General features: G+C 48.7%; 3 protein-coding genes across 5 annotated transcripts; 1 reads left to right on the plus strand and 2 right to left on the minus strand.

The window, feature by feature from the left end:
* Positions 1-1,326: 1,326 nt before the first annotated feature.
* Positions 1,327-9,718, plus strand: VAMP1 (vesicle associated membrane protein 1). 3 transcript variants are annotated; one of them, XM_063092314.1, is made up of 5 exons: positions 1,327-1,458; positions 4,116-4,242; positions 4,645-4,803; positions 5,683-5,734; positions 9,613-9,718. In XM_063092314.1, coding segments are annotated over exons 1-5 (387 nt in total). In that variant the 5' UTR covers positions 1,327-1,456; the 3' UTR covers positions 9,660-9,718. The 3 variants fall into 3 exon arrangements, with proteins under 3 accessions (XP_062948384.1, XP_062948388.1, XP_062948389.1); XM_063092318.1 differs by lacking the exon at positions 9,613-9,718 and adding an exon at positions 6,144-8,383; XM_063092319.1 differs by lacking the exon at positions 9,613-9,718 and adding an exon at positions 7,779-8,383.
* Positions 9,321-15,802, minus strand: TAPBPL (TAP binding protein like). Its single transcript, XM_063092307.1, has 7 exons — positions 15,735-15,802; positions 14,731-14,975; positions 14,323-14,595; positions 11,747-12,085; positions 10,885-11,187; positions 9,597-9,680; positions 9,321-9,398 (listed from the first exon to the last, which is right to left on the minus strand). The coding sequence occupies exons 1-6, from the start codon at positions 15,800-15,802 to the stop codon at positions 9,598-9,600; spliced, it is 1,311 nt and encodes a 436-aa protein (XP_062948377.1). The 3' UTR covers positions 9,321-9,398; position 9,597.
* Positions 15,803-16,689: 887 nt separating this feature from the next.
* CD27 (CD27 molecule) lies at positions 16,690-21,040 on the minus strand. The gene is made up of 6 exons (XM_063114316.1): positions 20,905-21,040; positions 20,589-20,720; positions 17,694-17,873; positions 17,436-17,525; positions 17,095-17,214; positions 16,690-16,853 (listed from the first exon to the last, which is right to left on the minus strand). The coding sequence occupies exons 1-6, from the start codon at positions 21,038-21,040 to the stop codon at positions 16,690-16,692; spliced, it is 822 nt and encodes a 273-aa protein (XP_062970386.1).
* Between the last annotated feature and the right edge of the window lie 1,915 nt (positions 21,041-22,955).

Consider the following 22,955-nt stretch of genomic DNA (forward strand, 5'->3'; position numbering starts at 1 on the left):
GCACTTCTTTTGTTTTTGTTTTTTACGTTTTAATATCTCCTCAATTGGGATGTTTCACTATAGCTATTAGACAGCAGTCATACTGTGTTTGTCACGAGCATCAAAAGTCACAAAAATGGTTGTCTGAGGCATGGAAGAAAGTTCCAGAGACAGAAGAGGAACACTATTAGGAAAGACCGCATCACCATAGCCCTTGATGGCATGCACAGAGGACTACACTGTATGGAAATTCGTGGACATCTAAGACAGACTCAGAAAAATGAAACCTTAAGAATCAGTCTTTGTGAAGTTTTGGGGATACTGTTACCAATGCACAAGAGCGAAATATGACAAAAATCTGTATGTATATAAATCTACACTTTCAATAAACGTAAAATGGAAATTCTAAGTGGTAAGTAAGCACTGTCAGCTTATTTGCAACCTTTTTTCTTAGAGGGACATAAAATAATGGTAAGTTTTACAGTTGATGGAGTCCAGGAAAGAGATAATAGTGAGAAAATGGGAGAGAATTCTTTAAATACTAAGAAGGAAAAATCGACTCGGTGAGTTGTTGTTGGAGTGGTAGAGATGAAAGGGGAGGAAACCTAGGATGGCTTCCAGGTTTCTGCTCTGAGCAAGTAAGCAGATGTTTAACCCACCTGGAAGGATAGAAGGAGCAGGTTTGGGGGGAAGTTCAGTGTGAAAGAAACGGACGAAAGACGCCTTCGTACTTGCTTTGGTCGGACGGAACCCCGCGCTGGGTATCTGGCACCCGGATCCTGCGGCTCTGCCTGTGGCTTCCGCATCCTCGGAGCTGTCCGTCAGAGGCGGGGAGGCGGGGGAACGCCGGCCGCTCCGCGCGAGGCTCGGAACACACACGGCCCAACCACCCCCGCGGGCCTCCAGAGTCCAGGCGGCGGGAGCTGCGCGACGGCTGCAGCCGCCGGCGCGGGGCGGTGGGCGGGCCCGAACTTCAGGCACTGCCCAGCGATTGGCTGAGGGGTACCAAAAAGGCCTGACTCAAGTTGGGGAGGCGCCGTCAGAGGGCTGGCGGGTATTTCCACCAGCCCTGTCGCTTAGCTAGACAGGTAAACAAACTATAGTTGTGTCTGTCAGTAAAAGCCCCTCACGACTACCACTCCCTTCCGGCGTCAGGATGAGAGGAAAGCTGTGATTGGCAAAGCTGCAGGGGTGGGGCGGGATAGGACCTTAGCCAGGCCTCGCCGCTGGCTCGGCTGCTGTCCTGGGCGCGGATTGGGCTGCGGCGTTGTCAACGTTCTCCGGGAGGCGTGGCCAGCGCTAATAAAGACTGGGCAGGCTCGGCAGCTGCAGTGAGTGCCACCGCAGTCAGGGCTCCGGGTGGTCAACGAGAGGCGGGGCACGGTAGTTCCGTCCGCTTCAGCCGCAGCATCCCCCGCTGGGTTCCTGGTCGCAGCCTCCGGAGGGGAGACGGGCCCCTACTGCCTCTGTCAGAAAAATGTGAGTTGACTCTGGTGTGGGGGGGCTCGGCGCCTCCCTGCCAACTCTAATCCCCAGTGACCGACTCTGCGGGACGGAAAATGGCGCATTGCAGCATCTGCGGCGACGCGGGGAACCACCACCGCGGGCCGCCCCCGAGGAGGAGGGCAGCACCCCATTCCCACACCAGCCACAGCTAGGACCCCACGGGCGGGGCAGGGCGCAAGGGTCCCACATTCATTGTACCCTCTCCTCTGCGTGGCGCTTTATTCTGGTCTCAAGTATAGGGGAGCCCGGAGAGGGCAAAGGGTGGTGGGTAGGGGGACAGCTGGGTAGGGGACTCGGAGGCCCTTTCTTGTCGTCTGACTGAATCTGTACTTAGAGCCTCTGGAAAGACAGTCCTGAGTGCACCTGCTAGTTAGTAGCTTGGGTTGCCTTGCCGTCTCTGGGTTTGTGTATGCTTTTTACCCAAAGTGTGCTGTGTACCCGCCTCATGGCGGTGAGCAAAGCTCCAGAAACTTATCCGCCAGGTCTCTGGTGCCAGGTGAGCAGTTCTGGTGCCAGGTGAAAGACTCAAGGGGTAGTGACATGTGACCTCACGCAGCTGTTTCATACCAAGTCCAACTGTATAGGAAGTGTTTTCTTGTTCAGTCTTGGCCAACTATTTGGAGGAGCAATAGGGAGACCTGGGCATTTCCCCCTTCCTCCAACATACACACTTTAGTCTCCAGCCATCTTCAACTTCACCCCCTTTCCAAGATCCTGAGGGATAATTATAGCTAGGCAAATGAAGTACTTCCTTGTCAGGACCACAATGTGTCTAATAAAGACTTTTCTTCGTGATTACAGCCTGGAACCCTTATGTGTTACATAAGGGTACCACAAGTAAATAATTACCCCTACATATTTTACTGCTGAGTGTTTCCAACTTCCAACAAGTAGTAAGTGAAACGGACTCCTCCAAATGCTTTATAGCCATTTCACTTTTTCTCTTTGATTTCTGCAGTGGTAACTATGTGTGATATTCTGTACATTTTAGACAAGCCCCTGGATTCCAGTTGTCTTCATTTTGGGGAGGGGGATCCTTCTTAGCTGACTGGTTCCAGATAGCATCCATATGGGACTAATGGAATGAAGTGGAAAAAGTGTGGAGGCTAGCAGGGCATCACGAGGTCTCTGACCTTAATCTTGTCATTGGTGCCACCATCCTGGATTGCTTCCAACACTGGCTGCTACCTACCCATTGAATTTTCTGCCTTTAATCAAGAATTAGATTGCTTAGCTAGATCAGTAGCAGCACGAGTCTTGTGGCTCCCATGGCTTTGTAGCTTTCCTTTGCCTCCTTTGTGTCTTAGAGGGAAATGTGAAAGCGATTCCTAAATGGGGCTGAGTGAGGTGTGATCTGCTAGGATAGCCTCTCTGAGGGGTTATTCTCTATCTTTTTAGACTGAAAGAAATTCTCTTAGTTAAGGAGGAGTGGCTGGGCGTTAGTGCTATTGTGATTAGTCAAGGAATTTCCTTTTTGGTGACTTTGTGATGGTTTAATCTCTACTGCATTTACTCTTGGACTGCTCCTGTGAAGTATGTTTTGTGTGGTTCTGCTTCTGTTTGAGGAGCTATTGTAATTTCTGTTCTCCATCAAATTTGAGAGATCTATTCCCTACCTGTGGGTTCTACCTTGGCTGAGAAAAATCTCATGCCTTAGGTTAGACTTCTGGAAATTCTTTAGGAAGTGAATTTAGCCTCCATGTTCTGGGACATGGAGAGGAGTTTATCTTAATTCCCCACACTAGATTATTCTCTTCTAATGCTAAGGGATTCCTTAGCCTTGAGTGGTATGGAAAGAGAGAACAGTCTCCATGTATATAGTAGTGCAAACCAAGATTTCTCTTTGGGACATAAGGAACTAGGGGAGTCTACTGAGACTCTGTGCCAAATCTAGAAAAGGAAAGGACAGAATGTCTATGATGCATGTACATTGAGAACTGTTTCCAGTATTTTTGTTTCTTATTTATGCTCTTGGAACAGTTTCCATAACTAATGCAATTACTTTGTGTCCCAGATTCTAAGTGGAACCCCCATTTTCTCTTCGCAAAACAAAGCAAACAAACAGTTCTGACTCTCCAAGTTTTCCTTACAGCAGCCTTGAAATACTAATCATTGTGAGAAACATAACCAATAATTAGATGCCTGTAAGGAGTCTGTCAGCTTGCCTTTTTCTTTTATATTCAAGCTTTGCAGTTGAATCCTTATCCTTTTCCTGAGGGTTTAGTCTTTTCTATGAATTTCTCCTATCCTGGATTGGGTTTTTCAAGATTGCTTCATGTGAAAGGCTTTTGTCAGTTAGACAAATGCCATTTAGGCCAAGGTTGGGCACATTTGCCCCCGTAGCCATTGTGGCAGAGAATGTTTGACTTTGGGTTAGAGGATAGCCCCAACAAGATCTCTTGATGCCACCCTGGATGTCCTTGAACCCCACAGAAATGTTGTTACAGGATCTTTCATCTTTTGCCTCTTGTCTCTATGCCACATCTCCCTACTTGGGATTGCCAAGGAGCTAGAATCCCTTCTATTTGCTTATAACCTAATCATAATTGCTTTGGTGGTATGTGTGCAAATGCACATGATTCTTTTCTTGTCTTGGTTACTTTGTGTACTTTGCCCACTTCTCTGCACAGGTCTGCTCCAGCTCAGCCACCCACCGAAGGGACAGAAGGGACTGCCCCAGGTGGGGGTCCCCCCGGCCCTCCTCCTAACACGACCAGTAACAGACGACTACAGCAAACCCAGGCACAAGTGGAGGAGGTGGGTGGATAGCTTTCTCTGAGAATTTCTAAATCACAGAAATTTAGAAACAGAAGGGAATATCTTGTCTATTCTCCTCCTTTCTCCTTTCTTTCTTTCTTTCTTTTTTTTTTTAAATGACCGGTAAGGGGATCTTAACCCTTGACTTGGTGCTGTCAGCACCACGTTCTCCCAAGTGAGCGACTTTCTTTCTTTTCTTTTCTTTTTTTTTTCTGGCGGCTGGCTGTTATGGGGATCCAAACCCTTGACCTTGATGTTGTTCTTCTCTTTTTAAGGGGGATAGTTAAAGGCTCTGAGCATCTCTTAGACTTACACAGGGCTAGACTTGTGATTCCCTGGTCATTGTTCTTTTCCCTGGCTCTAGTGGGGAGTTTAGCAGCTTTGTTTCTGCACCCCTCTCAGGTGGTGGACATTATGCGTGTGAATGTGGACAAGGTCCTAGAGAGGGACCAGAAGCTGTCAGAGCTGGATGACCGAGCTGATGCCTTGCAGGCGGGAGCATCACAATTTGAGAGCAGTGCTGCCAAGCTAAAGAGGAAGTATTGGTGGAAAAACTGCAAGGTGAATTTTCTTGTCCTCTCCCCTTTCTTTTCATGGGCCTCCACTCGTAGAAGGCAAGAAAACCTTCAGCTTCTACATTTCTTCCCTCTAATGGTGCAGAATTCCTGCCGTTCACAACTCTTGGGAGGAAATCTGGAAAGCCTCCTTGTTGTGATGCAGTACCATGAGTTGGCCACCAGGGTAGGCTAGAGTATTCAGAACCGTATACCCAGGGAGTTTGGAATGGTTTAGTTGAGTAGCTTTTCCTTAAAGGAGTCTCCTGCAAAATTTCTCACCTGGCCCTTCCTCAGACACACCCAACATCAACACAGCAGCTTGAGTATATATGTTTTTAAACACTTGCAACTTTTGGGAATTAGCTGAACACTTCAGAATGAAAACCGAACCAATTGTCTAAAGATCCAAAGTCTGCACTTCCATTGGAATTCCTTTTTTTTAAAAAAGATGACTGGTAAGGGGATCTTAACTCTTGACTTGGTGTTGTCAGCACCACACTCTCTGAAGTGAGCCAACCGGCTATCCCTATATAGGGATCTGACCTGTGGCCCTGGTGTTATCAGTAGCACACTCTCCCAAGTGAGCCACCGGACGGCCCTCATTGAAATTCCTTTTAAAGTGCCCAGACAACAGGAACTAAATGAAAAGGAGCCAGCTACAGGTCCTGTGATGTTTCTGAAAAGCTATAGATGTGGTGCTGTGGTTGTGGCCCTATGGGAAGCAGAAGGTTGGGAGCTCCCTGAGAGGCCTGCAGGTCTCTTGGGTGATGTGTGGTTTCTTATACTGTCCCAAGGATGGAGGAAGTTCTGTTCCCACATCTCTAGTCCCGACTCCTTTCCTTTCCTAAATCCAAGGGCTCATTTTTTATCTGTGTCTCCTTAGATGATGATCATGCTGGGAGCTATCTGTGCCATCATCGTGGTAGTTATTGTAAGTAAGTATCACTGAGGTTGCTGGTGGGGTGAAGAGGTGGGAAGGTCCTGGAGTCTTCTCCCAGCCCTGCCTGCCTGCCTGCCTGCCTGGGGAGTGGGGCTGCTCTGACTGAGGTATGAAGACCGCTGCTGTGGGATTATCACCTGGTTTGGGGGGAGGAAGGGGAAGGATAGGGGACTTCTTGATGGACAAGCCTTCCCCCGGCAAGGTATTGCAGAGAGATGGCCCCTCCTGTTCTGAGGAAGTGAGGCTATGCTGATTGTCACTGGCTGGGGTCAGAGGGAGACCATGGGGATGGGGCACCTACAACTAAAAGACCTGAATGTCTAGTAACTTGATGTAATTTGCCCTCTTGTTTTCTCCTGTCTCTTTCTCTTTTCCATCTGGGACTTCCTGATTCCTGTGTCCAGTCTACTTTTTTACTTGAGAATGTGCCACCCCTTCCCTGTTCTCTGTTGCCATCCAAACTCATGTCCTTCTCCTTCTGTTTGCTCTTTCAACAAACTTTCACATCTGCCTTCCTCCATCCCCGCCCAGGCTTCTCCATCATTCATTCCTCCTTTTTTGTTGTGTTCATTTGCACTATCTCCCTCAACACTAGAAATGCTGCTTGTGGCACAGTCTTGATGTCACTAACTGAAGAGCGATGGCTGGTGCCTCCTCCCTACCCACCTCCTTATGTACTGTCAAGTTCCCCCCAAAAGAGTTGGAGGCCAGGGGAAGGGGCAGGGAGGTGGATGAGGGGAAGTACCCAAGAAGCTGCCAAGATTGGGGGAGAAGAAGGTGCCCATGGCAGGAGGTATCTGAACAGTCGGGAAAGTGGTGGCTCACTCAGCACTGTTCACATGGAACTCATCTCCTATTCCAGGCCCAAAGAGGGTCCTGAGGGTCGGCCCAAAGTCCAACATGGTCCTGGTGCAATACTCTTTTGGAAAGTAAAACCTGTTTTTTGAAATTATCTCTAATCTGTTAGTCCAAGATTTTCTGTCTTTGTGGATCTTATAGCCTTTTATAGCCTTTTACTTTGTTCTCGATAAGTCTGGAGAACAAACACTTATTGATTGTGAAAATAACTGGGACTCTCTTTTCCTTCCTAGAAATAGTCCCATATGCTTCTAACTGGAAGGAGCTGTCTCTTCTTCACATTTTCTGCAGCATTCTGTATTTTTCATGAGGATACCAAACAATTTCATTTAGCCAAAGTCTGGAATTCTCAGTTGATTATAATTGTTGGCATAGATAAAGAGAAAATGCCTGTTAGTCATAGAGAAACAGTGAGTCAAGGGCCTAACTTGAAAATAACACACTCAGAGGAAGCCACTTGTCCTCTCATTAAGGAGGGTCCCATTCCTCCCTTCCTGTTCATAAAGGAATGTGAGGGTGTTAGAAGTGAGGATTTTTGGACTCCCATGGAATCCTTTACTCCAAGCCCTCCTCATCTCCCCCCCGCCCTTGTGTACTTGCCAAAAACAGGGGATGAGGCAAGAGGTCCTTTCCAAGGCCTGGCTGATCCTGTGGAGTTAGAGAAGTCCAGTAGATCCACCAGCTCAGTCTTGGGGTGGAAGGGGTGCCAGTCTGTGACAGGTGTGCTTGTGTATTGCTCTACTGTCATGGGGCCTTCGCATCTAGAGCCACCTCTCCGCTCTTTCTGCAGTGCATTCCCCTTCTGACTCATCCATACCCATCTGAATCCTACTTTGCCTCCTTTCTTTTCTTCCTCTTGCATGGTTTGTGCATATAGTGGTGGAACCTGAGGATGGAGCTGCTCAGCCTATCTCGAGGGGTGTTGCTGAGCCTCAGGATAGGACGTAACAGGGATAAACCCAGGTGTGAGGGGAGGAGAGCAGGCTGGAAACAGAAGGGGGAATAGAATACCCATGCCCTTTATTCCTTCTGTCCTTCAGTCCGTAAGCAGAAAGAGGCTGAGACCACGCTGGGCTGGGTCTGGATACCCGCTTTCCATGCAGCAGCATTTCATTGTGCAAAACCATCCTTCCTTTCTTCCCCTTGCCTCTGTTTCCCATATTCCCTTCGTCCTGACTTAGGGCAGGACTGAAGAGCTGGAAGAAAGCAGTCAGTGTACCCTCCCAACGGTCCCCCTCGAAGGTCTCCACTCTCCTCTGGGCTCCTCCTTGCCTAATGCAGGGGGTCACTGCTGGAGAAGAACCACCACTGTCCTCGATGTGTCCCAAGCCTGAAGCAAATCTGCCTTCTTGGCCCACCCAGCCCTATCACGGTAGTTATTTCCTGGGTTTCTCTCCCTCTGAGGCTCATCAGATGTAGTTGGCTTTGTTATTTTGGGGGTGTTAGCCCTTCTACTTCCTTTCTCACCGTACCCTGTACCCTCTTCTGTGTCTCTGCTATCCCTCTTCCCTCCCACCACCCATGTGCATGAGCAGATATGCAGCTAAACCCCTGGACTTCACAGTCAAACGAAGCCGAGCTTCCCACGTCCCCTTGTTCGGTTTGCCATGAGATGATGTGGGGATCCCACTGTGTGTCTGCCATCACCTCTTTGTCTTTTTTCCTAACCCCAATCTCATACTTGTACAGAGTAGTAACAGTTGTGCTTCCACCAAAGGCATGTGGCATATTTACCAATTTCATGTATTCTGAACAAAGGCAAAAAATACAAATTCCTACCACTAAACTGACTTGGTTATTGTTTGGGTTGGAGTAACTGGGGAGGGGGAGGAGGGGAATGCTGTTTCTTCCTAGTGGTCTCATGTTTACTGAGGCTGGAAGGGCTGACTTATGTGTGCTGTGGGGTCTCCACGAAAGTGAAAGATCTGTGTGTCCACAGAGGAAGTGGTCTCCGCTCTCAGCGTTCACACCTGAAGCAGCCCAACTCTTGCAGGTGCTAGTGAGAGGAAGTGATGACAGGAAGTTGAGTGAGCATTTCACACTGACAAACAACTGCAGGTTTTCCCAGCCCTCTCCCCTCTCCCCTCTCCCTAAGTCCTCAGCCTTCCTGTCCTGTCCCAAGGGACGTGCACAGTTGAGGCTTCCAGTTAATACCCTCTTTTCTCCATCATCCTCACGTACAGTTTTCTTAGGTTGAGTTCCACTGTTTTGACCAGACACGTTTTAGAAATGAATAAAAGGAGAAATCTCTTCCTTGCAGCTGAGGGAGTAACTTTGTAGGTATCCTGAAATTCCCAGCAACTATCCAAAGGAGCAGAACCTTCACTGCAGCTCAGGATTACACAGAGCAACTGGGATGGAGCCTGAGGTGCCTCTGAGAGCTTTTGTTGCACACCTTAAACTCTTTGCAAGTTGGAGCAGCCAGGCTTGGGGACAGGGCTCAGTTGGGACCAGCGTGGAGAAAGACAGGAAAATGGAAAAACTTTGTCTCAGTGGACACAGGGGCTTTTATTTTGACAGAGTTCAGAGTCTGTGAGTGGTGATCCAATCCCCACTCCTTTGCCTCGTTGTCCGTTTTCTCTATATTTTCCTACCACCTCACCTCAAATGTTAACCTCCACCTACCTGTGCAGCCCAGAGCCAGGGCCAGGGCCCTGTAACCTGGTGCCACTACATGCCTTTCTCAGCTCCATGCCTAGGCTTAGAGTCCTTCTGGGAAAATGGCACTACTATTTTTACTCTGAGGTGGGAGGGTGGCTATCCAGAGTGCCTCAGAGTCTTGGCAGACCTTGGTGAGGTATCTAGGAGAAAACAAGAGGGAACAAGATTGGTCTCACTTGGGGTCAACCCAAAGCAGGGGGCTGTGGTGGGGGTGTAGGCTGGCTGGAACTCTGGCCATCTGGGCTTCAACCCTAGTCTGGGTGGGGAGTTGGTTAGAGTGAGTTGATCTAATGGTGACATGGGTCAGGGCCCAGATCCAAGGGCAGCCAGGCTCTTACCTTACCATCTCTGAAGCCCCAGGAACAACAGTGCAAGAAGGAAGAGGCTGCTGGCAAAGATGACTCCAAAGGCCGTTCTCTGCCCTGTGGGTGAGAGCAACGTGGGCAGGAGTCACTGTGGGCAGGAATCATCGGCTGAGGCCTCACCCCAGTGTCCACCCTAGGGAGGAGGGGCAAAGGTATGTGTATCTGTGAGTCCTTGGAGGAGCCAGGAAGCTGGCACACAGCAGCATCTGTGCTTGTTCAGAGTGGTCGGATATTCTACACACACAATCCTCTACTTCTTCCCACCTCAGGACAACATTTTAAAAATTGCTTTGCAAAAGAGATTTAGGTTAGATTAGTTGTTGAGAGTTAAACTGGGATTTTCTAAATAGCTGAGGAATGATGTGAGCTGAGACAAAACCCCTGTTTTTGGGAAGCTCACAGTCTAGTGAGTAACGAAATAATGCCCAGTGCGTTCTCCTGGGTGTTTGCATTTTGAGGTCCAGATTCTTTCCTGTCCCTTTCCTGTTTAAAACCTTTCAACAACATTCTCTGGTTTTCAGGATGAAGTTCCAGCTGGAACTATACCCATCAGGAGGGTTTAAGCCTGAGAGGGCATTGGACTGCCTGTTTTTCACATTTTCTCTTTTACCATGTATTGGTAAGTGGCTTGGGCAAATTACTTAACATCTCCAAGTGCCAGTTTACTCATCTATAAAATGGGAGTCGTAATACATGAGATCATACATTTAAGTGCTTATACAGTGCTTGATCCATGTAAATGCTCAATAAATGTAATTACCTCTGGAGCTTCAGAGCCACTCCCCTTTATCCCATATGCCCTTGGCCGTAACTGTGCAGAACTAATTGCAGTTCCCCAGATTCTCTTTAGGCTGTTTTGTAATTTAGCCTTCACACATGCCATTCTTTCCATCTCGAGTGTTCTCTTCCCTCTAAGTTAGTGCAGCTCAAATGTCTCCTCCACGTCGTTTTCCTTGCCTACCTAGTCTTGTCTCCCCAGCTGGACTAAGCTCCTGGAGGGCAGGATCAGGAATTATTCAACCTAGACCTCCAGCCCTAACCACATTGCCTGGTACCCTGGATGCTGGGATATAAGGAGGTTTCGGGATGTGTGGTAGAGGCTATTACCTTGGAAAAGACAAAGCCAGGAGCAGAGGCTGGAGTGTGAAGCTGGGACTGAGAACAAAGCATCTGGGCAGCAGAACAAGGCTAAAGATGAGCTGGGGGCAGGAAAGCCATGAGCCCAAGTGTGGAGGTGGGGAAAGAGAGACACTCCTAGTACCTGGTGGGACAACCCAGCTGGTGGCCATCAGGGGCTCCTTCAGGGAGATGTGGGTGACCTGGCAGGTGTAAGTGGCACCTGCAGGGCCAGGTTCTGCTGTCAGGGAGGAGGAGATGCTGTAGGTACCGGCCATGCTTTGCCTGAGGCTGGAGAAGGAGGCACCAGAGACTTGGACTGGGGCCATGCCCAGCTCCTCTCGGGTCCATGTCACCGCCACGTCCAGAGGATAATAGCCAGCAATGTTGCAGGTGAGGGTGGGTGGCTGAGCTTTGTTCACCAAGATCAGCTGTACTTTGGGGGAAGCTGGAGAAAGGATGAAGAAAAAGATTCCGGTGGGTTTCAGTTGAACCCTGAGGACAGCAGAGGAGCCTGAAGCCTTCTTTTCCTGCTGAGAGTGAGAGTAGGTTGTGGAGGCTAAGGTTTCCTCCTCAGTGGTGTACCAACGAGTGAGGGGTCCACTTGGATGCAGGCCATACTATTACTTTTCCAACTAAGGATTGGCTTGCTTATTATCACTATAAGCTAGTGATGCTAAAGGATATCAGTGATAAAATATTCCTGCTGGTCAGAACCGCTCCCACCCCACCCCTGACTCCTTGGTTTGCCATTGATCCTTTTTAGCATGAGGTCCAAAAGGACTGGGGTGAGTGGAGATAGCCAGCCAGGGCAGGGCGGTAGGATCCTGGGCTGAACACTTATTGATGGAATTCTCTTGGAGTCCAGTGGGACACCTTATCTGATGCCATCTGTTCTCCTTGGATGCCTCTCAGGAAATTGCCTTGTGTTTGAATCCCAATCTGCAAAGCACTCCCAATGGGCACATCCCTCCCCTCTCTGCAGAATAACTGAGACTTGGTCTCACCTTGGATGTTGAGCTGGATGATCTGTTGAGCTTGGTACAGAGAGGTGGTGACCTGGCAAATGTAGGTCCCCTCGTCCTGTAGAGTGAGGCTAGGTAGGGTGAGGGAGGCGTCCCCAGCCACGTGTAGCTGCTCAGGCTCCAGGGTGGCACCCTTCCGCTTGGCCTGCCCCTGCCCTGTCTTCCAGCTGTACACTGGCTGGCCACTGCCTTTATGCTGCAGCCGCCACTCCACACTGATGAGGTCTAAGCCTGGTGCCATGGAGAAGCCACAGTGCAGGGAGGCTGAGGACCCCAGAAGGAAATTCAGGGATTGGGTCTGTGTTGTTACCTGGAACTCCACTGTGGAGAGAAATGGAGGGATTAGTAATCTGTGGACGACTTCCTCCTTGAGGTCACCTGATCTCTGAGCTGTGGGCATGCTGTGGGCATACACCTGGCCCTTCTTCCTCCCCTGGACAACGAAGCCAGTTGAGCTCATTTCCCATAGGTGGAACCACAAAGAAACGGGTCTCTGGAAAGGCAGTGTGGCACATAAGGTGGTCTTAACCATTTTGGGGGTCACTTTCTCCTTGGAAAACTATGGATTGCTCACCAGAAAAATACACATGCAAGATTATGGGTTACTGTTGACTGTCAGGCAGGAACTACTACAGTAGCAGAAAAAGCTTTGGAATACTGGTTCTTCCGCTTGCTAGCTGTGTATCTTTTGACAGGTCACTTAATGTTGCCAAGCTTCATATGCTTAAGCAAGGCTGCTGTGAAGACTAAGTAGAAATGAGTTTAGAAAGCACACAGTAGTAGTATTTGTGCCAAACATGCTCAGCCTAAATCTAATAATGAAGAAAACAATCAGACAAATCCAAATGGTAGGATACTCTACAAGACAGCTTGCTGTACTCCTCAAAAATGTCAATGCTGTGAATGACTGTTCTAGATTAAAGGAAAAGGACAACACAACCAAATACAATGCATGATCCTTGTTTGAATCCTGGACTTAGGAAAAAAAAAGCTGTAAAGAACATTATTAGGACAACTGGATAAATTTGAATTTGGACTTTATATTTGAGTGTATTATTGTATCAATTTAAAAATATCTCTTTTTCTTTTTAAGTCATGTCATTTGAGTTGTATTAAAATGTCTTGAGTGTGATGATCAGTGGCATAGCAAGCAGTGGAGGGGGGAGAGAGAAATGGTATGCTCTGGCAGGGGGAGTATTTTCTCACTAATGTTCAGAAAATGAGGGTTTTTTTTTTTTTGCTGGTGTGGGGTGATGGTGAGAAGAGAATGCTGTCTGACTTTTAGCTGATTTTATTATTGTTTTGCAATTCTTACACACTACATCCCCTTATTGCCTGCACCGTGGGTAGACTACTCCCCCTGCTTGGTTTGCTTCTGAGGTGGTATTTTGTGATTTTGAGGGAGAATGTCCTTGTCTTCCACTATAAACTAACACATGCTATACATGGGAGCATTTGCGAGTGAAGTATTGTGATATCTGCAACTTATTCTCAATAGTTCAGGGGGAAAATATGTGTGTGGCAGGGGAGAGAATGTGGCAAAATGATAACAATTGGTGAATCTAGTCAAAGGTGTTCATTATATTCTTCTTCTTTCTTTTGTAGGTTTGAAAAAAAAATCCCAAAATGAAAAGGGGGAAATACCAGAACTGTGGTAGACACTGGATAGATGTGAGGTCCCCTCTTTCCTTTCTTTTTCTGGTACAAGGATTTTTTATTTATTTATTTATATTATTATTATTATTATTTTTGGCAGCTGGCTGGTATGGGGAGGGCCCTCGTTTTCTGATGTGGCAGGATAAATTTAGGTTGGACCACAGAAAGGTTAGAGTGTCCTGGGGCCTTCCAAGGATGGGAGGGTAGCCTCCTACTCTGGACTTGGTTGCTTCTTCTTGGAGGCAAAATATGGGATTAAATGCACTCTAGAAAAACCTGTCGTCGTGTTCTCAATTTCCTTCTGGGTTGTGCTGAGTTAGAGAGGCAAGGACTGGTTTTACTAATAAGAGACAATGAACAAATTCTGCATCCCTGTGCTTAGTTTTAATTATCTTTTTTTTTTTTTTTGAAGGCTGGCTGGTCTGGGGATCCAAACCCTTGACTTTAGTATGACAAGGCTGCACTCCAGCCAACTGAGCTAACTGGCCAGCCCTGAAGCTCTAATTATCTTGAAGCACCAGACCTGGCTAGCTTTTCACTGGGAGAAAACTGGTACTTGGCTCAATAAGACTACAACGGACAGTATACATGGAAAGAATAGCATCATGTGTCTTATTAATCGTTACAGCAACCTGGTGAGATGAAAATTATCTCTATTTTGGAGATAATACATAGGTTGTCTTTGTGTTCGGACTCTTAGGTAGGGGCCTCTCCTCTTCTGGACTCAGGAGTTTTTAGGAAGAAAGGACCAAGGCCTAGGGGGCAGGTACCCTGAGATGACTGATTTGGTGGATGGAGGTGGACTTGTACCTCCTCTTCTCCTTCTGTTCCTCCATCTCTCACCACTTAAGAACAAGCAAACAAACAAACTTCCTTCTGCTACTTGCTTTTCATTTTCTCACCTGCAGTCTGCACAGTCCCCTGGTGGCTCAGGGGCAGGTTCAGTGTGGGGTGCCAGACAGCCCCATTCTCAACATCCCCGAGAGTCTTCATCACCATGGAGACGCTAGGTCCCCCTCCAGGTACCTGCACGATGGTGATGAACCAAGCTGCCGTCTCAACAGTGGCCTCTTGTCTGGCCTGGAGAAAATAGCGGGAGATCTCACAGGTTACCTCCTTCCCGCTGCAGTCAGCATGGAGCAAGGCCTCGGCCTGGGGAATCTGTACCAGGTCCACTGGGGGAGAGGGGTGGCACACGGAGGTCGAATTAGATTGGGAACACCAGGGCCAATGGGAGGCAGGTGTGGGTGGGTGTAATCTGGAACTGGACTATCCCAGTGGAGGGAGCCCAGAAGGACTAAGGCTTTTACCTGAGGCCTCGAAGATAACAGGTGGGTCATCTTTGGCTAATGTGTTCCCTTGGAAATCAGTGAAGCCTTCCAGGGAGCCGTCATCCAGCACTGGCACCTGCCTCAGCACAAGCAAGGCCTTCGCCCTGTTCCCATTACTGTCAAAAGCTCCACGGTGCCCACCTTCCTTCACCAAGAAGCAATCTAAGACCACGTCCACTGCCCGCCACTGTCTTTCTGCTGCACGGGGCTCTGCAGGGGGAAGGCTGGGGTGAGCACCCTCCTGCCACAGAAGGGTTCTCCATACTTGCTTCCCACTCCCCAGCCCCCAGCCATGGGGTCATCAAGGGTTAAAAGGTGTCTTCCAAGATGATAGATGTCTCTGTGTCCCTCTATTCTCTGGTCATTCCCCAAACCAGCTTTCTGGGAGGTACCTGCTACTCCAGGCAAATACTTTTTGGTGTGAGTTATTTGAAGTCCTGGGTTTGCCTTGCCCAGAGGGGTTCATGCTTTTATTCTTATTTCCAAATATTGACTGAAACATCTTCTCTTCAGTCAAAGGAATTCTCAGCAAAAACAAATAAATGAGCAAATGTTTCCATGGGGAGAGAAGACTGGACATGTGCTGCTGGTAGGGATACTGGCAGCCATTTTCTCGAATTTCCCAGCCAGCCCATGGAGTCCACTCAGCTCTCTGCCATTACCTGTAGCCTTCCCCTCCCCCACCTCAGGGGACACCTCCCAAGTGGTTTCCTAGCTGGAAAGTGCGAGCTCCCAGGCTAGTGCCCTCTCCCGTAGGACGGTGGCTCCCCCACCACATCCACAGAGGAGGTCCCTCTTCTTGATTTAGCCTTTTCCCTACAGAGCTCTCAGCTTCTGTCCCCATGCACAGTTACTTTGCCAGCTGCTGAGCCTTCCACCTGTTGGGTTTAAAAGGTGATTGGAAGCCATCGCTGGCCCTTTGCCCTTCTGGAATCTCGGGGAAGGTGGCTACTGGAGCTTCCCCCCAGCCAGTTCTCCCCGACTCACCGGTTTCTGCTGCTCCAGACAGAGCCAGGCACAGCAGCAGGCACCAGCCCTCCTCTGTGCCCATGGAGACTGTTCCCAGGCCCCTCCTTGCCCACTGCCCTTCCCCCAATCCCACCCCGCTTGTGAGGCCCTAGCTGGAGAAGAGGGGGCTCTCCAAGCATCCCGTGCTTGCCACCCGCCTGTGTGTTTCTTTTCTGTTCTCTCTGCTCCGCAGCAACTTCTCTTTCACTTTCACTTAGAGGAAGTGTCACTGTGGCTGCCTTTGCCTCTGGGTGAAACCATTTGTAGCAGCTGCCAGAGTCCTGCTCACTGTTCTCCTTTCTCTCCACCCCCCTGCCCCAAATCCCCAGGTGATCTCAAGACCTGCTTCACTGCGCATTTGTGCTCCCCAACAGCCCCAAGAAAGTGGGGCTATAACTGTGGGAAGGGGAGGGGATAGACAAGGGGGAGACTGGAGCCAGAAGCAGCATCCCCAGTAACCTGGGACCTTGCCTCATTTTCTGCTGGTGCCACACCACCCTCGGGTGGGCCCTAACCTGAATCATCTGCACTGGAGAAAGCTCCTCCCTCAGATCCTTGATCTGAGAGGTGAGGCTGGTAGTGGCATCGGTTGTGGGATTGGAATTTCAAAGTGAAAGCTGGAAGCTACAGTGTGATAGTCTGTCACTTTATTCTGCAGATTTTGTAGGTCATGATATGGCATGTGGGGCTTTCATAGACGGAAGTGTGTTTTACAACTGGAGCCCAGCCTACCCTCCTGCAGCACAGGGTGAAGGGTCTGGGCCAGTACACCCCTGAGGCTCCTGCTTCTGTCCTTGTCACTGCCAGTATCGTAAAGGCACTTTGTCAAGTCTGAACACAGGAAAGGGTCCTGATGAGACTATAGTACTGAAGCTGGAGTGCCAGGTCTCGCTCTCTGGATGGCCAGTGGGTGGAAAGGATGCTAAGGCTTTATTGCAGTGATGACCCCCTCTGCTCTCCCCAGCGCTGGCTCGGGCAGAAAGCCGGCTCTGGTTTTCGGTAATCCTCCTGGATGGGGATGGCACTGCCCTCCTCCTCCCTGGGGCAGCTGTAGGGACAAGGCTCTGCAGCCTCCACTGGACTTTCTCCTTTTTCTGCAGAAGGAGAATCAGATAAGTCTTGGCCAGAGGGAGTGAAGGAAGAAATATAAGCAAAGGAGGGTAAGCATGGGGGAGGGCTGTCAGGAGGTGCCAGCTAAGAGGAGAGAAGAGCAGGAATTAGGGTTGGTAAAGATGGAGCTAGGGGGATTGCAGTGAGGTTCTAGGCAGGACAGCAGGGCCGAGATGGTGGGGTATGGTGGAGGGACAGGACTGGAGATCTGTATTCTGTTCTTACTTGATCTGTGTTTTCTTTGTTGATGGAGGAACAGGGCTCCGCCCAGGGTGAAAGCAAGAAACATTCCGGAAAGGATCACAAAGATGCGGATACAATCTGAGTTGCACAGGGATCTTTGGGCTGTGATAGGCAGGGGCCACACAGGGATTTGGGGGAAGGGTCTAACCCTTGACTCCCTCAGCCCAGCCCTCCTGTCACCCCTTCCTCTCTCCTTTCCCCCATATGCTTTACCCCTACCCCCATGCCCACCAAGTCCTCTCGTAATCGCTAGACTCTGCTTTTCCCTCCTGGCCTCTCCTGTTTGCATTCTCTCTGGGTGGGGGATTAGGGAGAAAACTCACGTGGCCAGTGGGTAGAGAGAGTTGAAGTAGACAGCTGGCTGAAGTCAGTCACAGTCTGCACGTGCCTGACTGTCCTGGCCTCCGGTATCTCTGGAAAGATAGAGACAATGAATAGCAGCAGGGAACCCCATAGGGCACACTGGTCTGGAGACCTAAAGGTGCTGGAGGAGATGGGGAGGCAGACACAGTAGTGGGGAGTGCTGGTTGATGTGTCACCACTACCCCAAGTGATTGGATACAAAGTTGCCTGGAACTTACTTTCAGCATAAGGTAAGTGGATGGGTGGTGGGTGTGGGCCTGGGGCCTGAGATGGATGAGTGGTCAGCAGGGGGCTTGGAGGAAGATCACAGTCAGTACACGCCTTGTCCCTGCATTGCCAGCCATTGGGGCAGGCACACTCGGCATTGGCAGTGATGGTGCAGTTGCGAATGAGAAGACCTGGGGAAAGAGGAGGTCGGAGGAACACAGGACACTCGCTCGACCTTCAGAGACCTGCAAGGTCCACTTGTCACCCAGCTCCATCCCAGGCCTGCCTCTAGGAACATGCTTTCCTTTCCATTCTCACCCCCCATAAAGGCCTGCCACTTCCTCACTGGCACCGAGTGCCTTTGCCATTATTATTATTGTTAAAAGGAAGAAAGTGGGACCTTTCAGAAAATTCATGGGTTCAGAAATAGAAACTATGAAAAATAGAAAGAGCTTACATAATTTTCTCTTGTACTCACTGACACTTTAGTAACTTTTTATTGAAGTATGATATATGTATAGAGAGGTACTCATCATAATTGAAAAGCTTAAGAATTAGTACCAATTGGACCCACAGGTGTAACCAGCACCAGATCGAGAAACAGAAGATTAGCAATATTCCATTCTAGTCATTAACCCTCCAAGAGTAGCTACTATTCTGACTTGCTAACACCACAAATAATTTTTGCCTGTTTTTGTACTATTTGGATGGAATCACTCAGTGTGTACTCATTTCTGTCTGGTTTCTTTTACTCACCCTTTTGTGGATTTCGTCCATATTGTTGACTGTCATTGTGGATTGTTCGTTCTCATTGCTGTATACTACTCCATTGTATGAATATCCCACAATTTATTCATCCATTCTACTATTAACAGGCACTTGGGTAGTTTCCAGCTTTTAGCAATTAGGAATAGTGCTGCTATGATCTTTGATATGTTTTGAGCTTTTGTTACTTGATTACAGAATCCTTTCTCTTTAAAATATAAATTTTTCTCAAGTGTAGGGGTCAGGTGCTAAATAGCTGCTAATCAGTGATACTAGAGGAGTAGGCTTAGGAATGCTGGACTGGTCCAGGCTCACAGGTGGCTGGGGCTGAAAGGAGTGATTCAGAGGAAGGCCACAGCACCTAAATGTGGGACAGGCTTGAGTGGGAGCTGGTGGGCTTTAGGGCGTCACACTTGTGGGGACCCAGGGAATCCTAGGAGTCCTGACAGGTAGAAGAGGAATGCAGAAAGAGAGAAAAGACCAAAGAGGAATGCCACTATCTAACACTTCTCTTTCAGTTATGCCTTTTGTGAGGACAGGGAGAGGTACAAATTCCTTCTTCTCACCCTTATGCCCCATGACCTTTCTGAATTCTGACTCTGAGTTGCTATTAGAATTTGGTTTCCTTGTGGCTTACCAGGAACTGTGAACCAGCTGGGCAAGGATCTGTCTGCAAGGGAAGAGTGAGAGAAGCCTGGGACAGTGATGGGGGGGAGAGAACAGTGGTGGTATGGAGAAGGGTAATCATAAAGGTATCTGTTAAAAGGGAGAGGGAAGGGCTAAAGAAGGGGCTGCGGTAGATTAAAAATGGGTGAAATGCCATAGTTCTCAAAGATGAGTATCCAGAGACCTGGGGGTTCAATTTTACCATGTCTAACCTGTGCACAGTTCCAGGCTGATTCCAGGCACTTCCTCATCTTACAGATGCGAATACTGAGGTCCAGAGAGGGCCAAACTCATTCAGCCTCCTTCTAATCATCTTGCCTCTGGCTGCAGTCCCTCAGGGTCCCTCTGCAGCTGGGTGCTGCCTGAGTACTTTGGGATCTATTGGCTGAGTCTCACAGAAAAGTATAGTCTGGAGTGCAGTGAAGGGAATGAGGGCTGGCTCAGTACTGGGAAAAAGCCTTCTGGTAGGGCCTGCAGAGTCAGTGGGGGAGGCTTTGACTAAAAATATTCCAACCTCGCTGAGACTGCTGCCAAGAAGAGAAAAGCATCTGTGAGACAATCATATTTTTGGTGCTGATAATACCAAGGTCAGGGGTTCAGATGCCCTTACCAGCCAGCCGCAGGAAAAAAAAAAAAAAGATATGTATTTTTTTTTTTTTTAGGTAGACTGAGGTATGTTTCTTGTGTATTAGAGATGTTGCCCTTTAGCTGATTTACAATGGCAAAACTTATTTTCTTTTTAAAGAATACAGCATTAAAAGACCTGCTGAGACCCAACACATTTTACAAGTAAGTAGTTAGTAGTCATAGTTAAGTAGTTCTCAAAAGTGTCTTGCTGGAGAACATTTGTTCAAAGGGTCACTTTAATGTCTGCTATTCTAGTGTATACTGGTACATAGTTTCTGAAATTCTAGCTAAAATGGAGAAATAATAATAGAATTCATAAGCACAGCTACAGATAGTATACTTCTTAGTTTTAGAAAAGATGGAATTAAAAATAAATAAGAAAAACACTGGCCATGTACATACTTATTTTCCCAAATTGGTTTTTGTGCAAAAAAGGATTGTTACCTACTGGCTTATATTGTTATTTCCTTAGAAAGATGTATTCCTAATTCCAGATACTAACCTGCAAATGTGCCCTCTGGAAATACAGCCAGTTCATTAGCTGGGGATTGCTTGATCTGAAATCTGGGGTCCAAAAGCCACTTCCCTCTTTTTTTCATCTTGATCCTATCCTTAGATCCATTCTCACCAATCCCTCAAATCTGCTTACCCCTTCCGAGAAACACTAGATTTCTCCCCACAATACGTGCCCTGACCAAGGCGTTCTATTTCCCAGCATCGGCTTTGCTTGTCATGAGTCTTGAAGTCTGACCCCCCCATCTTCCTTGTTTCTCCACACCCAGCTCTGCCAGCCTTCCTCCCCCAAATGCTTCCTCAGTGTCACCCCCGCACACTCTTGCCCATCTCACCAAAGTTACAGTGCCGACAGCTCTCACAATGGCGCCGGGTGTGGTGATCTGGAGAGAAGGAGATCCCTGGCGTACACAGGTCACACTGAGCAGTCTTACTGTGCTGGTCGCAGTCCTTCACGAGGAACGTTCCTGGGAGCAGAGGGTCCAGGATCAAGATCCAAGGAAGGTTGACTCTCCATCCTCTTCAAGGTGGCACCTCCTGCTTCAGCAGGATTCCTCTGCTCACTTAGCTCAGTCTCGCCTGTGCCTCCCTTTACCTTAAACCCAGTCCTCTCTCCACTCACTTGGCCCCTGCCAAGGCCCTCTCTCTTACCTGGCTCACACATTGGGCAGCACAGCCCTGCCTGGGCCCAGTAGTGCTTCTGTGGACAGTTCTTGGGGGCTGGCGTAGCTGAGAGCCCCACCAGCATCCCCAGAATGCACAGCCAGCAGGGAGGTGGCCATGCCATGGCTCCTGCCCAGGGATCTCTTTTGCGCTTCAGCTGATGACCACTGGCCTCTGCAGCTGGCACCTCCCAGCTGGGCACTGGTGCCTCTTCCTTGCTCCTCCTGGGCAGAGGCTGCAGTTCCTCTCTGAGCCGGCCTGTTCAAGTGGCGAGCCGACTGAGCTTTGATGGCAGTTGAAGCTCTACTGTGGCTTTTTTTTTTTTTTTCCCCTCATAGCAGCAACCTCCACCCCCTCCCCCTTTTCTGCACGCTGGGGTGAGTTTTAAAGGGCAATCTTTGTCAGAAGACTTGCTGCTCTTCAAAGATGTCTCTTCCAACACAGGAGCCTCTCCTTGGTTTCTGTCTCTCTCGTGCTCGTGGAGCATTTAACCCCTCTATGCTGGCTTCTTTTACAGAAGAGGATATGCAGCACACGGTCACCTGCCTCCCTCTTCATGCACTTGTACACAAAGATGCCCACATTACCCTGTCCACAGTTTACAAGCTAATTCACATGTCTCCCTCTCTCAGACCCCCATCCCTTCTTTCACAGAGATATCTACTTTAAAGAAGGAAGAGGAACCAGAATTGAGTACAGGTCCACAAACTTTTATGTGAAACTTTTGAGGTCAGATAAGTTTTGGAATTCAGAATTATTCAGATTTTCACCATAAAACACCCTCATGGAGCTGGGGTAGCACTCATAATCAAACACAACATTTCTGCAGCAAAACTATTGAATATCTACACTAAGTGGGATGAATGTTGACTATAACTAATTTTGTATCAATTGAGGTCTGGTTTTATGGCCAAAAAAGTTTGCTACAGAATTTTTCAGAGTTGCAAACAAGGGACTAAGACCTACGTCTCTTCTCTGTCACACTGTGCCAGGAGATTGCATATGAATTCCTTTGTCAGCTTGCAATATGAGTGCTGCCCACTGCCCGTCTGGCCTTCCCTCTCAGACTCTTGCTCCCCTCATCCTCATATAAAGATCCTAGTGCCATCTTTATCCTTCCCTTCCCACCTCTGGCTGTGTCATCACTGTTGTCCTGGAGCACCTGGGACATCTCCTCTCCTGGCTTTGGGCACTTGGGATTAAAGGTAGATTCCTATGTGAGTCATCTCTTTCCTATTTCTGCCATTCTCCTGGAAAGACTGATGTGGGGAGATTGGAAACAGCTGGACTTTCTTTGAGTCCTGCGACACATGGGTCAGGCAACCTCCCTCACCCTTTCCCCAGCAACTGAGATGCGAGGTGACTTATTTCTCCAGGACGTTTTTCATTCAAGAGCTTTGCAGTTGTTTCCACACTGCTCGTAAAATGTCACACTCCTGTGGTTGCACCTGTTAGATCTGTTCTATTTCTCTCTCACCCTTTAGTTTCCTTTCTCTTCATTTTTTCCATCCTCCTGCCTTTCCTCAGCCCCCTCTACAGCTCTTTGGGAGGGTCCACTCAAGTGGGAAGCCAGTTGATTTGAAGAGTTAGCCTTTCACTGTGAGGGTGCCTGAATTCCACCACAGGGAGTGGTAACTTTGGGACTTGAGGACTTTTTTGTCACTAACAGTCTCACCCCATTCCAAGGTTATGGCAAATGTCTTCACTATTGATCTTAAGTCTCAAGGCAGTCATGGGGAGGTGGGGAGCCTGCTGACAGGTGGAGCCTGGGGGGATGGATAGGACCCTGAGAGGAATGATGAGGAGTTGGGGACCTTTAGGGAGAAACTTGCCAAAGGGGGACTTGGCATACACTGAAGGCTGGCAACCTTGACTAGACCGTGAACTGATCACTCACTTAATGCCTCTGTTCTCTGGCCCATCTCCCCTCTTCTGCTTATCACTTCTCCATGGGGCCAGGGCAGGAACAGGGTCTGCCTGGCTCTCCTGGAGTACCCCCAGCAAGGAGGAGGAAAGCCAGGTTTCTGCACCTTATTCTT

Source organism: Cynocephalus volans, chromosome 1 (genome assembly GCF_027409185.1).
Source record: "Cynocephalus volans isolate mCynVol1 chromosome 1, mCynVol1.pri, whole genome shotgun sequence".
NCBI lineage: Eukaryota > Metazoa > Chordata > Mammalia > Dermoptera > Cynocephalidae > Cynocephalus > Cynocephalus volans.